This window comes from Dryas octopetala, chromosome 6 (assembly GCF_963921425.1).
Source record: "Dryas octopetala chromosome 6, drDryOcto1.1, whole genome shotgun sequence".
Lineage (NCBI taxonomy): Eukaryota > Viridiplantae > Streptophyta > Magnoliopsida > Rosales > Rosaceae > Dryas > Dryas octopetala.
In genome coordinates, this window is record NC_141371.1 from 11,671,660 (window position 1) to 11,691,072 (window position 19,413).

Below are 19,413 nucleotides of genomic sequence, written 5' to 3' on the forward strand. Positions count from 1 at the left end.
CTTGAAATTAATATTTACCAATACCATCCTCAAGAGCTTACTGGTTAGTATCTTACATGTTTGTATCAAAAAAGAGTAACCTGCATGTTAATTATATATTGTTTTCTTCTTTTATGTATGGTATCAAAACTCTTTCATTCTTTGCACCTTTGTATTACGAATTGATGATCAGTCTTGTGGTTTTTTTTTTCCATCCAATATTGTTTAATCTTATGTTTGGTTTTAATTAGAAAAGTACTTATTACTTTTAATCAATTATTATACTTTTCTATTTTACTTGGAAATCCATGATTGAAATTATGGATCGATAAGGTAACTTTTTATTTCTTTTTGTTATGTTTTAAAGGGATGCAAAATTTAATTAGAGAAGACGGGTGGTACTTTTTCACTCCAAGGGATCGGAAGTACCGGAATGGGTCTCGGCCGAATCGAGCAGCACCCGATATTGGATATTGGAAGGCAACCGGAAAAGCTGATGCCATCAAAGTTGAGAATCAAGTAATTGGGTACAAAAGGACTCTGGATTTTTATGATGGGAAACATAAAAATGGAAAACGTGAAAAAGGGAATAGGACAGATTGGAAAATGCATGAATATAGAATTTATGAGCAACAAAATATGGCTCCTCCAAACAACAGAAGAGCAGGCAGGAATGAAGACATGAAGGTATGAAATTTACTTAATTAAGTGTGTGTACGTGTGTATATGCACTTTTATGTGGAGAGTTTTTTTTTTTAATCAATTGAAACTAGTCTTTTCAAATTTATCAAAAGTAGAATATATAGTATATATATATATATATATATTCTTAATTTTGTTATTTTCATAATTAGATGAACAATATGCATCTGTCCATGCCTTGATTTTAAAAAGAATGTCGGCTAAATAAATCAATGAACAGTCTTGGTCCTACCAGTGTAACTGGTGGATTCATATATGCAGAGATCTAGTTTTAATTAGCAAATAATTTCTGGGGATGCATCATGAAGTACATAAATTGGTTATTCAACAGATAATGATATTTTAGGGTAGTCAAGAGTCTGCTTAATATATTAATTTGTATGTTTCTTTTTTCTGTAGTTGGATGATTGTGTTTTGTGTAAGATTTATATAAATAAGAGATTAAACAACAACGACAACGACAACACGAACAATGCAGAGCAAGTAGATCCTGATCATCAAGATTTGGTTCAAGATTTTGATCAAGAAGAGCCAGTTGATCCAAATGTAGTAGCACCTCATGAAATTCATCAGTGGTCTCATCAAAATCAATCAGGGGTAGTACTATTCTCAAATGTAACATCTCATGATCATATTGATCAATCAGTTCATCAGCTTCCTATTGACAAATCTGCCAACTCCTCTTATTATTGTGCTATGCCAAGTACTTCAACAATGGTACTGATGAACCCCCAATTTGGTGACCCAGCTGCTGCATATTATGGTCAATCGTCTCTCCAAGATGTTGATCAAGCTTTAAACACCTCTTACTATAATTGGGAACCCACCAACAATTACTTCAACAATCAAGCCTTAATTTCCACATACAACATACACTCGGCACATATGTCACAGTCGTCACAGACAGAGTCCTTCTCTTCTTCATCTGCCTTGCAAGAATATTATTCCAGTACAGAAACATTGGAGGCTGCAGATCAGATACCGGTGGTTGATTCAAGTTCAATTCAGTTACCTGTGCATGTCAGAGAATATGAGCGTTGCCTTAAAAAGCCTCAAACTGACAATTTTGATTAGTTGTTTGCTTAGTTATATCAGGTGATGAAGTTCCATGCATCAAGATCATATATTTCAAGAAAATTTCGCGTAGCAAATTTAGGACTAGTGTGTTAGTTTTTGTTTAATTCGGTGGACACTGATATATCACCCTGTTTGTTGTTTCCTGTTTTATTTTTTATTTTTTAGGTTTTTAGATTCGCATCTTTTGATGAGATACCAAAAATTTATATATAAAGACTTATGGGTTTCCAACTTTGGTCCTTTTAACTTTATACCCATCTCCGAGTTCAATTATGTGTTATGGTTTACATCATCATGTTTTCTTTTCCATGTTTTTGTCTTGTTTTTTTTTTTTCCAGATTGCCCTTAGGCCCATATGTTGATTTTATTGGTTAATATCCATGATCTTATTTTGTCTCGTTTAATATTTCTGATTTTTGAGAGATTGGATTCTGATTGCAATTGATATCATCAGATATGTTACAATTAAGTACACTATTAGCTAGGTACATAACATCAGATATGTTATTTTTTAAGAATGAAAATGTGCATACGTATGTATTGTATTATGACATGGCATAGGTTTTTAAAATCTGAACTTGAATTAAAATTAGGAAAGTAATCACCATCAAGTTATATTCTAGCTAGCTAGTCATTCCTTAAAAGGATATATTTAGATAAGATTTAAACTTGATGATATTAGCAACGTACGTACATAGGTATCCTTCTATACATTGTTTTCATTAATTATTATACCTTTCTGCATGTATATATATATATTTTCAACTACATATACCATAATCTGGTTTTTGATATAGTACTTACTCTGTGTGTGTGTGTGTGTGTACATATTTCAGAAAATTACTTACTATATTGTTTTTTTTTTTTTTTTTTTTTTTTTGAAAATACTATGTTGAAGTTTGCTTTTCAATTCTGCATCCATTGATTTTAGCTTCCCTACATCAATGATAAATATTAAGATAAAGAAGAGTCGACTCATGGACCCACTACATACATGTTTGGAAAACCTAGTCCTATATAAACTCGAAAACCCCTCTCTTTTTTTGCCGAATAAACCTCAAAGCCTTTTCCAACTAATATTCTCTTTAAACAAATATTTTATTTCAAAAAAAAAAAAAAACAAACTTCAAGTACGTTCCTATTTAAGGTTTCATATATAATATCTTAAAACTAGAAACTCTACCTTGTCACCTTCAATGGAAGATAACCATCCGAAAAGATCCATGCTGTACAATATGGCCCCTTTCAACAACGAAGCAAGTTCAATCGATGCGTATTTCAATTCTCTTCCATGCGGTTATCGATTTGCTCCTACTGATGAAGAGTTGATTTCATGTTACTTAAAGAGAAAGGTCTTGAATCAGCCACTTCCCACTAACAGGTTTCTTGATATTAATATTTACCAATATCATCCTCAACAACTTACTGGTCAGTTTTCTTAATTTCATCTTCTTAATTTCTATAACTACTTATTCTTCTTAATTTCATGCAATTTTCTAGTTTATGAAAACAACCTTTAATTGCTCGACTGTTTGTAAAATTATGTTAATTTGCTGCTATGACCTATATATCTTCCCATACTCTTTTCTAAACAGAACTTTATTATATATAAACAATGCAGAACTTATGTTTATGAAGCTTAGCACTCGTTTGGTAATATTGTTACTAAGAACTCGGCCACTGAATGACTCATTCGATGGTTGTTCCAATGGCATACAATTATTTTATATTTTATTTTATTTTGAGGATTATGCAATTTGTTTTCGATCTTTGCCATGATAAAGAAACAACTTTTATTAAGTTAAAATAGCCCATCAACCTACAGTACCAGCAGCTTGCAGAAATCTGATTATAGTAATTATTCCATTTCATTCTTTTTTTTTCCTAATTAAAGATAATATATATCCCATCACTACTCTTGAAAGAGGTTTTTTTTTTTTTTTTTTTTTTTGTTGGGATCATGCTCTTGTAAGTGATTTGGGAGAGAGAAATTAGGTTTGGACCACCATTAGAAGCCAAAAGGATAATCGATCAGGCCATGAGGGTTCTAATTAAATTTGTTCTTTTATTGTGAAGTACAATGATATTTTTTTTACTAAGCCACTTTAACCCATTAGCATGATTTTTTCTTTATGTGCATTGACTTAGTATTTTTGGTGTAAGTATTTAGTTTTTTCTTTTTTTTTTTGGCCGAACATTAATTATCAAACCTAACTACTTATATATATATATATATGGAATATATAAATTCTTTGTTCTTTATATAGAATATAAATTTTTTTTTTTTTTCCAGAGAGGTACAGCTCGCTTAGAGAAAGTGAGTGGTACGTTTTCACTCCTAGGAACCGGAAGTACCCCAACGGGTCTCGCCCAGATCGAGTAGCTCATAATGGATATTGGAAATTAACTGGAATTGATGCAATCATTAAATCAGTTAATGACCAAAAAATTGGAGTAAAAAAGACATTGGATTTTTATGATGGAAACATCCACAAGGGATAAGGTCAGAATGGAAAATGCATGAATATATACTCAATCCAGAGATTGATCCTCCAATTCCAAACAACAACAAAGGCAAAGGTGACATGAAGGTAAGTACGTACATATATGAAGGGTATTGATAGCTAGCTAAATTAATGTACTATATTTTGTACCGTACTATTGCCACATCGTTAATCCAGAATTAAGACCTGCTTATATAAGTGAGTTCCGCTTTTCTTAAAGATATAATTTATAAAAAAAAATAAAAAAGATGATTTATAAAAATAAAAAAATGTGATATAAATAATGTTAGCTACGTATGAGAGTACGTGTATGTGTGTGTGCCGGCTTTTCTTTTCATAGATAGACGTTGTATATGCACGTGCGCAGGTCAATATATACTTATATGTGTATCAACGTACGTATGTTTGCATGTGTGACTCTACTAATTTGTATATTAATTTGTGCATTTGTAACTTTTGAATTTTTGATTGATCTTGCTTGACCTCTTAATTATACATATAAACTAAATTAAAGAAAATTCACTGCTCATCATTTAGAAGAATAGTTCAAGCAATTATTGATAATAATCAAGATATTAAGATATTAATTAGTTTAGAAGAAATAGTAATATGGCCTGCATATTCGTATCGATCATCACGATCAGTATTTTAAATGCTTAGCTAATTAATTAACAAATTTATATCTGTTTTGTAGTTGGACGATTGTGTTTTGTGTAAGATTTATAAGACGAAGAATGGTAAGAAGAACAACAACAACAATGCAGGGCCTATATATTCTGATCAATCACCAGTTCAACCTGATGATCATCATCAAGATCAATCTCCTATTCTTATTGGCGAATCCAGTAGCTCTTCCACAATACTCAAAAATGGTTGTGGTAGTACTATGCCAAGAACTTCAACAATATTGACGAACAAATTTGGTGACCTACCATTATATTATGATCCATCTCTTCAGAATGAAGTTTTGCGCTATCGTTCAGAATTCGCCAACAACTTCAATAATCAAACTTTTACCAAATACAACATACACTCTGCGGCGCACACAAGTAATGTATCTCCCATGGAATCATTTTCTTATCCATTTCCCTTGCATAATTCAAAGGAGACCAGCACAGGAGGTTTGGAGCAATATGTAAATGATCAGGTACTAATGTTTGATCCAAATGTTAACCTTATAGATTATATGTAAAAGAACACAAATGAATTACTAACCTTGTCCTTGTCCTGCCATATCTCACCAATAAGCCGAGCAACAAAGAAACCTTCAAGAATGCTCTTCTCACAGCAGCTCCTTATGCACAATAACTAGATGGGGTAGTTTGTTGATTTGTGGTGGTGAGCTGTGTGAGAAGGGACCCTTGTATTTATACAGGCATACACCCCAACACTCCTTGCCCATCAAGAAGTTCTGGCGTGTTCCTATTGCCATCAGAATATCAGTCCATGTCCTCTTAGAATTCAGAATCCCTTTAGCTATAGGATTGGTCTTTTGCACATGTAAATCCTATAACCACAAGGCTAGTCCTTCTTGAATTCCTCGATCAATTCTAAGACTTAGTTTCCTTAGCAGACTAGGAGACCAATATGGTTTGTCTGTTAATAAAACCAGCTAACACCAAATTCTGTTCAGTTACCTGTGCATGCCATGGAATATAATGACCATTTACTTAAAGAGAAAGAAGAGGATCATGACTATTCTGATAATAAGCTGCAGAAAGGTGATGATGATATGTTCGATGAAATAGATCAGTATATATTTTACCCCAAATGTTATATCAGGTGATCGATTATGATTGAAGTTCATCAAGATTATTTCAAGTAAAGTTTTTTTTGGTCACTTTTGAAGTAAAGTTAGAACTTAGAACGGCAAAATGTCATAGGCTATGTTAGTTTTTGGTAATTTTGTGTACATGTGGTCACACTTCTTCGTTGTTTTGTTCTCTAACTTGAGATCTTTTCCAATAAAAGTACTTTAATTTTAAGATTTCTTCCAACAAAGTAGAGAGTACTTTAATTCTTATGTTCTTTGAGTTACCTATTATTATTATGATATTTGCATATATATATATATGTTTATAGTATTGTAAATATATATATATATATCATTACAAGAAAATTGGTCATACACCACTCCTCCCCAGCAGTGGTATATGCTTACAAATACCACTGACCCTCTGTGGTATTAGAGTATACACCACTCCTCCTCAGCAGTGGTATATGCTTTCAAATACCATTGACCCTCTGTGGTATTAGAGTATACACCACAGCCATAGTCACAGGATAGGTATCAGTGGCCGTTGCGGGTGTATCGAAAAGTCTACTACCACTGGATAGATGGCTGTGGCATTTGTTTAGCGGGTCCCCCTTCTTCTTTTGTCTGACACTCTATCTTTGTTTTTTGTTAAAATATTATGTCTATTTCTAAATAAAATTTTCTTTTTAAAATCCCATTTTTCATTTTTCATTTTAGAATCCCATTTTTCATTTTAAATTTAATTTTAATATTAATTTGGCCACCCAACCCTTGCAACATGCCAGCATCTTTGAGCATGAAATCTGAAACTTCTGAAGCCTACACTTTCTTATCTAAGTAATCCCAACAGTCAATGTTTACTTTCCTTTCCTTGGAGATCCTGCAGATGAAACATATATATTAGCTAACCATTATAACCCAGCAAAAGAACTTAGTAAATACAATGGTCCACTTTATGTGATTCCAGAAATCCAACAATAGGAAAAAAGAAATCCAAAATCATCTAATATTTATAGCAAACCCAATTCGATGAAAAAAAAAAAGAGAAAAGAATAAAGAAATCTTAAATATACATCCTCCATGTTTAACAACCAGTTCTTGAAGAAAAAAATAAACTCTGTAAAATAAAAATCAGAGAAACAAAAGACCCAAAAAATAAAACCCTTACCCAAATCGTCATCCATTTGGAGCAAACATGATCATCATTTTTGTAATGAGAAATTGAAACTGTAAAAAAAAAAAATCGTAAATCCAAATCCTTCATGCTTAACAATCCATTCTTGAGAAGAAAAACAAAAACTATAAAAATAAAAGCCAAATTGAAGAACATCACACCTGATGCCGAAAATGAAGTTCCTATGTTTCTTTTTCTGCTTTGAGAGAAGAAGAATTGTGCTGCTGTACTAGCTGGGGAGACGGGTGGGAGAGAAAAGTATGGAGGCTGAGAGAGAAAAGGGTAAATAGTTCATTCTTGTTGAGAAAATAGATAACTAAAAAGTGATAAAATGAAAGGGAAAAGGATTTTTTTTGTTGATTAAAGAGCCTCCACTTTAAATTTGGGTCGAAAAACATAATTTAAAATTTAAATTTCATTCACAAATTTTGAGAATCATTTTCTACTGGGCTATGATTAAAATCATTAAATGCTTGGGAGATTTTCAATGCAACTTTTTAAATTTTAAAATAAATATTTTATGTTTGGGAGATTTTCATCACCCGTTTTCTTGTAGTGTATATATAGTGGCCAATATATGTACTTCCACAAATTGTTTACTATATCTGTTTATGAAATTTGTCTATTTTACATTCATTGTAATTAAGTTCATATCAATCACTCATTACACTTCATTAAGGAGAAGAAACAAAAAAAGCACAGAGATAGAGTTGTCAATCTAATAGAGAAAAATTTCCTTATAATAGAGATATGTGCTGACTTAGCATCTCAATAGATATAAATTTTTTTATTGAAAATTTTTTTATATGATGAAGTATAAAAGTATAGATGTCATATATCATGTTATTGGATTGAGATACCAAGTCAATTTTATCTCTATTACAGGAAAGTTTTTCTCATATTAATAACAACATAATCACTTTAAATTAGTCAATCGCGTTGCCCGATGGATGTCCCACCATTTGGTTTTTTTTTTTTTTTTTCTGTAAGTTTAAAATATATAAAATGCAATTATCTTGGGGATTAGTTTTGTGACATTGTACATTAAGGTTAGGTGTCCAAAGAGAATGTCAAAATTTGAAAATTTTGATATGGGTGTTCAGAAAAACTGGTTTCCAGAGTTATGTACGTGTGGGTGTCCATAGAATTCCCCTTATTTCTAAGCTGATAGCCCACGATCCATAGCCCATAGCCCACAACCCTCAACCACAGCCCACAACTCATATATAGTTCTCAGGTCTCAACCCATATAATAGTACGTATTTGGAGAACTTGGCTTGGGTCCTAGCCTAAAGGAGTTTGTGTCTTTTGCAGGCTTAGAATTCCATATTAAAGGATCCTCTCTAGCTTCTATCTAGTGGCTAGTGCTCAGTTACAGATTTTGGATTAATATACGTACAGAGTAATGGCTGAGCTAGAGGAATACATTACGAATGAATAATTAACTGGAAATCTGAATTTTGACCATCTTCTAATTAATCTATGTTTCACCAAATAAAGGAATAGGACAAAAGAAAAGAAAAGAAAAAGCCAGGATCCTAGAAAAAAACAAAAGTACTTGTACTAATGTAAAACAGTAAAAGTTTAGAAATACATTATTTATTTGTTATATTGTTCAATTTTACTTTTGGTATTATGGGGACGAAGCACAGCCAAATAAGACTACTCTACAATAGTTCTCGGTCTACAAACCTCTCTTACATCCTCTAATAAGTGATATATTAACAATAATAGCTAAGGATTGAGAGAAAAACTTTCATAAAATCATTTTATATATATATATACAATTATATATTTATCATGTAATAAAAGAAATAGATATATTAGACGTATACGACTCTTCTTTATAAGTTTTCCTTGAGACTAATCCAATGCAGTACAATCCAACTCAAGATTAAACCCATAAGCAACAAAACCATATGCAATCCCATTCTTTCTGAAAATGTGTTGGAGAGTATATGCTCCATTTTGTTGACTTAAAATAGTTGGTGGTGTTTTTATATTCTTTGTTAATTAAAAGATTTCTGATATTCGATTTCTCCCCTATCCAAATTATATTAAAAGAAAAAGAAAAAAACTTTTCATTGAGTTTTTCATTCGGAAGTCTTAGAGTTGTTGTAATATTTGATCATTAAAAAATTAATAATGTTATACTAAGTGTACCACAATTTAGTATTATTTTGTGAGATAATTATTGTATATATATGCTTGTAACACCACATGTATGTTATAATTTAAGTGAATTGGTAACACCATATTATTATGTCACGTAGCGTACGTTACGGTCACACACAATAATTTCTCCATTTTGTGTACCACATAATAGAGGTGAGACCTACTAATACAAGTTGGTACTACCTCTATTAGAAATATGATACACAAGATGGTACCAAATTATGATACATCTAGCATTACCTTTAAAAAAATGATTTTTTTGGTTTGAACGACACTTTATTTTTGTAAGCTAAAACTGTATATGGTTGGTTTTTTTTTTGGTCAAAGTATATGATTTATTTAAATATTGCTTAAAAAAAATGTCACTCTTACAATCCCTCTCCATCATTTCCTAGCAAGTCTCAAGTCTTTGGCTTTACACATATTACATATTACATATATTATCACCAGCTCATATCAGATAGAGTGAGTGTGTCATTCTCACACTGTCACACAAACCCAGTTCCAAATCTCCAATCAAAATGCAAACAACCTCCACCAAACCTTGTTGTTTAATGTCAATGGTTGACACTTGTCAAATTCCACTTCCACAATTACACTTCAATTACATCACAAAATAGCTCCAAACAAGCAAATCCCCAAATGTTAGTTTCTAATTGGATACCAAAACCCAACCCAAAAAACAAGATTAAAATATGATTCAAAACTGGACCTTTCTAAACCAAAAAATCATTATTCTATGCATATTATGATCTTTTCCTACATGTCGCCCAAAAAGAGATGGAGTAGACTTGAATAATGGATTTAATTAATCTATCACGTGAGACGTGGGCATTTTGAAAACCTTTAAAAAAAGATATGTGGCTGGCACCGTTCACGTGTCCTTGATCAGCACATGTGATGTCATGGCTTGCATGGACTGAACATACGTAACTATTTTGATGGGCCCATCAGCCGTTGGGCTTGTGCCATGTGTACTCCACAAACAGAACCTTGATAGTTACTGTGTGACGCGTGATTAGCGTTTGAATCGTCCATCCCATTACCTAATATTTGTGGGCTCTCTAAAATCTTTTTTATTTTTATTTTCTATGGTATCTCTAAAAAGCTTTTGGCCGCACTAAAATAGAATATGGTAGGATTTGGATAAAGAGTACTTTTGCACTAATGTCCCTATATCTTTCTTATATTTCATTTCTTTGCCCAAAGAGTTATATATTGTCCATCGAGGCTAGAATACTTTCCACTGAATCACTCGTAAGTCTATAGTCCCTAATTCCCTCCTCCATCTTCTCCTCTTGTAGTTCGAATTTTAACATTTTATAGTAAAGATTTCATACATACATCATGCATGTCCTGATTTTATAATCATATGTATACTCTAAGATTTATAATGCATTGTATTCATGGTTAGAGTTAGAAGAAAATTTAGGGTAAATGGGGATAAAAGAAAAAGGCAGAATAATAACAAAAGGAAACAACAAAAAAGAGAGGCAGAAGCCTCGGATATATTTGAGCTGAAACTCAAACAAAAGTCGCCCATGAATGATGATGAAAAATTATTATGTATCAAAATTGGATCTAATATAATTAGTTAATTAATGAGATGTTAACTTTAACAATTAAAATTTCAGTCCAATGAGATTATATATTGCCTCCTTTCGTGGTTCTTAAAATTTCTCTCTCATCCAAACAACTTTGTGAATTTGGAGTAAATTTCTTCAATTGTACAACAACCGTTTAAAATAATATCATCCAATTCCTTGTTATCTTTCTTATTATAGCAAACCCATTTTTACATGTCAATAAAGGAATTCAATTCGCAAAGAAAGGAAGCATCATTATACGTACACCTAAAAAATGGAAAATCACATCCATTTGCACAAAACATATTAGAAAAAATCAAGTGTTGTATTTGGTTGTCAAGAAAAATGTTGAAACCAAGGAAAAAATTCTTAACAATCAAAATAATAATCCGATTGATCATTTCAACTTTTTCGCTCACTACATTTCTTGATTTACTACTGTTGGACAAGAAGAACCGTCAACTTATATGAATGCAAATAAATAAAAGACAGTACTTGGGTCACCCCTGGGGGTACCCCAAGGTCACCCCACCCCCCCCCCCAAATTGCAATTTTGGTAATGTCAGCGCATGATCGGAACCGTTCACTTTTTAGATCACCTATTATAGATCATCTCTGAAAAAAAAATCAATTCAATCGAAAATCGTTTGGTTATATAACTGTTGTCAATTAAATATAAAAAATCAACGGTTTGGTCAAAAAATCAATCTTTAATTAGAAACCATCGATTTTTTCTACTTAATTGACAACAGTTATATAACCAAACGATTTCCGATTGATTTGATTTTTCGCACAAAAGATCTTTAATAGGTTATCTAAAATGTGAACAGTTCTGATCATACACTGGAATTGGCGAAATCAGAGTTTGGGGAGGTGGGGTGACCCAAATATTGTCCATAAATAAATAAGGAGATTCAAATTCGGAAAAAGAGTGTAAAGTTGGGAAATTCAAATTTGAGCTGGTCGTCTGCTACTAGAAGATAATTTTTCTAGATATTTCAGGTTGTCGTAAAAACTTTAAGTTCCATTGTCAATCTGTTTTGGACCCATAATATGTTGTTTCGAAGGAAACAATGAGATCTACGTTCATAGTTTTACCAAAAGCCGATTCAATTTTTGACCAAATTAAATCATTTTAAATTTTAGAAAATTTCTAATTTTTTATTTTTCTTTCCAATTAAGTTTAAGATTGGTTTACCCATTGGCCAAAAAAAAAAAGTTTAGGATTGGTTCCCACATCCTATTAGGAATAGCTAGGTTAACTGTGTTTAGTATTTAAACCCTCATTACAAACTTTTTTTATTAGCTTGTATAACTTTTTTCCAATTATCATTCATAAAATTTAGAGATTTTCTAGCTTTCTTTTTATGGTAGATTCCAGATTACTAGTGGATTTCAGTTCACTTTTATATTTACGCCTCTTAATTAAACCTTGATAGATTGATGCATTATAATTCTTACCCATATAAATTTTAGACAATTTTCACATGCAGGCTAAAAAAAAATAAGGGCAAATTACACAAAAGTACCTCAACTAACCACCTTGTTCACTTGAGTACCCCAATAAAAAAAAGTTACTCAGAGGTACTTTAACTACTGATTTTGCACACCTAGGTACCTTCGTCAACTATTCCATTGGGGAGGCCGTTAAGTGCCTACATGGCACACTGACATAATGCCACGTGGACAAAAAATAATAAAAAATAAAATAAACTTTAAAAAATAAAATAATTATTTAAAAAAGCTAAAAAAATTAAATTAAAAAAATAAAGAAAAAATACAGCCTCCCCCTCTGCCTCCCACCCCTCCCTCCGAGACCCTCCCAACCCCAGCCACCCACTCCTCCGACCCCAGCCACCTTGCCGCCGGCCCCACCCACCACGCCGGCGACCCACCCCGACCCCTCTCCTCTCTCTCTTACTCTCTCTCTCTCTCTCCCCGAAACCCCAGCCCAACCCCAGCCCCGAGCCCTCCTCCTTCCTCCTCCCCCGCGTCGGCCACCCAACTCAGTGACCCACCCACCTCCCTCCCTTCTCCGGCCACCAGCTCCACCCACCTCTCTCTGCCTTGCTATCTCTCTCCCCTCCCTTCTCCTCTATCTCTGCCTCACTCTTTCTCTCTCTCCCTGAAACCCCAGCCCCGACCCGCCCCGCCTCCTCGTTCAGATCAGAGACAGAGAGAAAACAAAAAACAGAGTGAGAAAGAGTGACAGAAAGAGGAAAAACAGAATGGAGCTGGTGGCCGGAGAAGGGAGAGAGGTGGGTGGGTCACTGAGTTAGGTCGCCGACGCGGGGGAGGAGGAAAGAGGAGGGCTCGGGGTTGGGGTTGGGCTAGGGTTTCGGGGAGAGAGAGAGAGAGTTAGAGAGAGAGGAAAGGGGTCGGGGTGGGTCACCGGCGTGGTGGGTGGGGCCGGCGGCAAGGTGGCTGGGGTCGGAGGGGTGGGTGGCTGGGGTTGGGCGGGTCTCGGAGGCAGGGGTGGGAGGCGGAGGGAGGGGCTGCATTTTTTCTTTATTTTTTTGTTTTTTTAATTTAATTATTTTGTTTTTAGTTTTTTTAAATAATTATTTCATTTTTTAAAGTTTATTTTATTTTTTATTATTTTTTTGTCCACGTGGCATTATGTCAGTGTGCCACGTAGGCACTTAACGACCTCCCCAACGGAATAGTTGACGGAGGTATCTGGGTGTGCAAAATCAGTAGTTAAGGTACCTCTGAGCAACTTTTTTTTATTGGGGTACTCAAGTGATATAGGGTGGTTAGTTGAGGTACTTTTGTGTAATTTGCTCAAAAAATAAAAAGAACATCGAAAAAATTACGAACCAAAATTCAAAATCAGGAACCAAACACATCTAATTCCCAAATTATGGGCTCCAAAGTATTTCCTCAAGAAACTGTTGAAGACCTTGTTTGAATTTTATGCTGTAATTCTATGGTTGCTAAGTCTCCTATATATTCAAAAACAAATTGCTAATGAGAAAGAAAAGCACAAAAATAACTGAAGTCTTAAATCAATTCAATAAATAAAAACAAAAATAAAGCAAAAAATAATTGCACTACTCCTCAAAATAAGATAGGAAAGGAATTAGGGTGGAAGATTGATGAACAGAAGGCTGCAGACTGATCGACAGTGGCCAAAATGAGATGATATAAGATAAAGATGAAGAGACAAGAAATTAAATTCTAGAGTTAGATGAGAGTGCATGATCTTAGGCATGATTAGCTAGGGTTAGAAGTTTTAGAACTTAAGTTGCTAATTCATTGTGGAATGACCACCATAAAAAAGTAAGAGAGGGCCAATGGAGGTATATTTCACGAAAAATTATGTAGATTTTAAATAAATTTGTACATGGATTGGGGTCGGTTTAGAATGTGTTAAGATAATTGGTAAATAGTTCTTTTACTAGTTAGGAAGTTTGGAAAAATAGTTGTCCGTGAAAGAGGTAAGCTAATCAGACCTTCATATATTATTTTAAGATTAAACTAAATCAATTATTAACAAATATATCTTAAATTTTCTCCAATATCTTATTTTTAAATTGATGTGTCCATATATTAGAAATAAATATTATCAAATGATAAATTAATTACTTTCTTGTACAATATTTATGGTTTTCTACCACGTTGATAGTATGCACACTTTGAAAATGAAATCCATGCGAAAAGAAATGAAATTTATATTCATAACGAACCAATTTATTTTCATATATGTAGCATGAGAATTTTGCAAAGCATATTATTCCAATTAGATTTCATTTATTCGAAAACTATAAAAACATGCATATAAAATGTGTTTACTATGTTTACAATATTACGAAGTTAGCTAAATTTCGTTTTTGGTCTATATATTTTGGGTTAAGTTTCACTTCGGTCCCTATAGTTTCAATTGTGCCAATTTAGTCCTTATAGTCTCCTAATGGTTTCAATTCAAGGACACATGTATAATTTTGTCAATTTAATCAACAAAAATAATATGTGATGTACATGATTCGGGGTATTTCAAGTAGTGACAATGACGCTAAATCACCCAAAAACTTAAAATAGTCTTTCCCGTGTTTTTCATGTGTTTTTATCGTCAAACAAAATTGATGAAATTATGCATGTTCTTAGAAAACTACATAGACAAATTAATACAATTGAAAATATATGGACCAAAGTGAAACTTGACTCAAAGTACAGGGACAAAAATTGAAATTTAGCCTATAAAGTTTAGAATCGAAATCGATGAGGTAGGGAAAAACAAAAGACGTACATGATGAGAGAAATAGAAGTTGGAATTAATATTGTGCAGTCAATAATAACTTATTAAATAGTGGGTAGAAGTAAATTTATTTTAAAATTAAATAATATTTTAATTTACCTATTGTATCCCTAATAAATATCAATTTAATGTTCTATTTTTTTTTTTAATTTTGGACAATTTTTTTATTTTCAAAATTAAGCATGTGTAAGGTCGTGTACATCTGCCTAGGGTTGGTCGATGTTGGAAACTGAACCAAATAGGGCGGACCAATTATCGAACTGATCCCAGTCGGATGCCACAGGAATAAGCCGCCATCATTCCGATGGCGATCAGTTACCGACATTTCAGTGTTAGTTGGGTTCGGTCGACGATAATGGAAGAGGTGGTTCGGGATTTTGGTGGTCCGATGAGGGTGGGTTTAAGTTCGTTCCGACACTGATTGAGTCGGTACAATTCGATAAGACTAACGATACTGAAAAACCACCACACATGACCGAACTGATCGGTTCGAAGTCGGTCGATTTGTCAGTATGGTCAGTATGGTCGAGAATAAAACCCAGCCCTACATTTGCCATCTCCAAAACCCTATAATGGCATCCAAACTACATATTGGGTGGAATCTAGTGTATTGGGCAACCTTTTTTATATTGTGTGATGTCATGATTACTAAATTTTGTTCACTAAATCATGCAATAATGTCTTATTTATTAAAATTTTAATTCACTCTACATTTAGGCTTAATTGTGTTTTTATCACTCAAAGTTTGAGTTGATTCTCACTTTACCACCAAAATATTTATTTATTCTACTTTACCACCTACAACTATACCTCGTGTCCCACTTTACCTTTCTCCATCCATTCCATCATTCAAATCGTTAAAAATGCTGATGTGGCAAGGGGATTTTTGTTATTTCGTCCACTTGAACAAAAAAATAAATAAATAATTCTTCTAAACCCTAAAGATTAGTGATGTGGCACCTACATGGCCATTGTAGGCCTTTTTTTTCTTATGTAAGTTGCCATTTGTAAAAAAAATTAATTAAAAATATAATATTCTAAAACTTAAAAAAAAAAACAAAACAAAACAAAACAAAACTCATCTCCTTCCTCACTCCCCTTCCCCACCCCAAAAAAAAATTCTCATATTTTTAGTTTTTAATTATTGTTATTAAATTTAATATTTTATAAAATATAAGAGATTTTAGTATTTTTTTTGTCCAAGTAGACGAAATGGAATGAAGAGAGGAAAATATGCCCTTACCACGTTATCATTTTTTATAGTTTGAATGACGGAAAAAAGTAAAGTGGGATACATGAAATAGTTGTAACCGGTAAAGTGGGACAAATAAACATCTGTGTGATAAAATGAGAAATCAACTCAAATTTTGGGTGGTAATTAGAAACACAATTAAGCCCTAAATTTATTTGTTTCCATCAAATATGGCACATCGTTACGATAACAAATTTAGTAATCCTTGCTTTATTTCTTTAAATGCAACCCCACCTAGGTATATATGTTAATTCAACATGTAAATAACTAGACATCTACCTAGTAACAAAGACATGCAAAGTCAGAAGGTAGCGAAGTAAGGGAGCAAAATAAAATAATCTATATAAAGTGAGGCAATAGAAGAATAAGACAAAAAACACTGGATCTAAATAAAATCCATGCTAGGAACTAGGAAGATACTCAAAACCCAAGAAGCAAAAGCTCCTTTTTATCCCATTGGCATAATTTGCATCTCTAGCTAGGCCTATTTACCGGTATGGGCTTTCACTTCAAGCCACTTCTTCAACTCACCTCCCATGTGTGTGTAGCTCAAATTTCTCTCTAAACCAGTGTCATCAAGACCCATAAACGTAGACAACTCTCTTAATCTATTTACTCTTCCTTAATTGACATATCCACCTTTGATTTTCCACTTCTCTATCACAAGTTCACAACCCAATTCGACTCTCACACACTCACAAACACACAGTCATATATACCCTGCTATGCTGAATGATCAAAGGGCTGGCACAAGCCATGGACAAGATGATGATCAAGGTGATGAAGAGCAAATAATCCGGGACATCCATGCCTTGACACCACCTCACCCACCACAGCCGGCAGCCAATAATCGCGGTGGTCGGCGAAGAGAGGCTTGGGAGACTAGTAGCCATAGGTCATCATCTTTGTCCATGACTAGTACTGATGGTGCTTCAAGTGAGAATTTCACAAGCATGAGTAGAGAATTCAGTGCTCTAGTGGTTGCAGGGTCAACTATTGGGAATATTAGTACCAATGATTCAAATGATAGTACTAGTACTATAAACAATCACTTGGGTATGATTGGGGAGGAGGAGACCAACCCTTTGGCTATAGTACCAGATAATTACCACCCAGCTGCTAATTTGGACCCAATTGCTTCCCCAGGAGGTACTACTGGCCTGGCTAATAATAATAACACAGTTGGGTCTTCATCTTCATCATCAAGCATGATTCATATTGGTAGTCAAGGTCACCATCAAGGTGGTGATGATCAGGTGGTTTCTGTGCATAGGGTGAAGAAGGAAGAGGTGGAATCAAAGATATCTGCTTGGCAGAACGCCAAGATTGCCAAGCTCAACAACAGGTTCAAGAGGGAGGATGCTATTATTAATGGGTGGGAAAGTGAGCAGGTTCAGAAAGCCTCTTCATGGATGAAGAAAGTTGAGGTACGTACCAGCTAATCCAAATTTAATTTGGTTTCAAGTGCTATTGATTTGTGCATGTTGGTTGATTATTAATTTGTGCATGATTTTGGTCATGATTGTTTCTATGACTAGTTGAAATAGTGAGTTTTACCACTTTCTTTGGTTGTGATTTCCTACTCTTTGCCATCCAATTATTCTTTAAGCATCTAGTTCATAATCAAACAAATAATCATAATCATAATCATCATCGAATAGTAATAATAGCAATTATAAGGGTCTATTTATGAAGGATGTATTCATAAATAGTAATTATAGCAATCACATGAGTGTTTTAAAGGATGTTTTCATGAAGCATATCTGCACTACATCTATTTCTGTCATACATCCAAAATCAATGGTGAAAAATCCATATCCTATGAGAGGAAAGGTGAACCCTTCAACATTTAAGGGTCAAAAGTATGACTGCATAACATGAGATGACTGTATTGTAGAATTTTACGTATTCATAATATTTTTTATGTGTGGATATATACATGAACTTTAGTCGAGTATGATAGAAGAATCACAGTATATGCATCATCATAATCATTGTAACCTTATGATATACTTTGAAGCTTCTTTTCAGTGATGCTACGTTTTTTTTTTTTAATTTTAATTATCCTAGTCTCTGTTTTTTCCTGTAGATTGTATACTCTAGTAGAAGCAATTTCTCTTAATTTTGGTTTGACTTTTTGAAGTTTCTTACACTCTCTAGAAAGCGCTTTTTGGCATTTTGGAAGTAATGTGAAAATGATTGCACATCACAACCCAAAATGATTTAATTTGCGCAGAGGAAGTTGGAGGAGAAGAGAGCAAAGGCCTTAGAAAAGATGCAAAACGATATAGCCAAAGCACACAGAAAAGCAGAGGAGAGGAAGGCATCATCTGAGGCTAAAAGGGGAACAAAAGTGGCAAGGGTTCTTGAAATAGCCAATTTAATGAGAGCTGTTGGGAGAGCACCTGCCAAAAAGTCCTTCTTCTAAGCCTTACCAAATACCATATTCCATACAAAAAAAATAAAAAAAATAGTAGGGCAAATAATTGCCCCACAATCATGAGGACCTTTTCCTTTTGAACAAAGGCACCCTACATGAAATGGGGCAGTGAAGAGTGGCATCAGAAGCAAATATCAACTATGGATTTTGAGTGTTTTTAATTGATGTCTTTGAGTGTTTCAGTGTGCTGGAATTTTGGGATGGGTTTGTTAGTTATAGTAATGAAGCACCTTTTGAGTCTTGTACAGTTATCTTATTCTTGGTCAGAAGTTAGTGTTTAATGTGATAATACATTAATACCTATACTTAGCCTAAGCCTGCCTAATTTGGTGTATCTTGCACTTATGAAATGGAATGGTAATTTGCACTGTTTCCCATTGTGTGGTTAAATAGGCTCTTTTTGATTATTATTATTCTTATTTGCTGCACTAATCCGGTGTACAAGAGTGATAGAATATATACTATATCATATGGTTCATGAATAGACATCTACATTTAAAAAACAAAAAA

The 19,413-nt window shown here is 33.6% G+C and overlaps 1 protein-coding gene across 3 annotated transcripts; it reads left to right on the forward strand.

Moving 5' to 3' along the window:
• The first annotated feature begins 16,946 nt into the window (after positions 1 to 16,946).
• Positions 16,947 to 19,262, forward strand: LOC147282400 (Remorin family protein). Of its 3 annotated transcripts, none has more exons than XM_086248111.1 (2): positions 16,947 to 17,890; positions 18,700 to 19,262. In XM_086248111.1, exons 1-2 carry the CDS (start codon positions 17,189 to 17,191, stop codon positions 18,889 to 18,891), a joined length of 894 nt encoding a protein of 297 aa, XP_086104237.1. In that variant the 5' UTR covers positions 16,947 to 17,188; the 3' UTR covers positions 18,892 to 19,262. The 3 variants fall into 3 exon arrangements, with proteins under 3 accessions (XP_086104237.1, XP_086104239.1, XP_086104238.1); XM_086248113.1 differs by having other exon boundaries at positions 18,553 to 18,837; XM_086248112.1 differs by having other exon boundaries at positions 18,624 to 18,837.
• Positions 19,263 to 19,413: the final 151 nt, after the last annotated feature.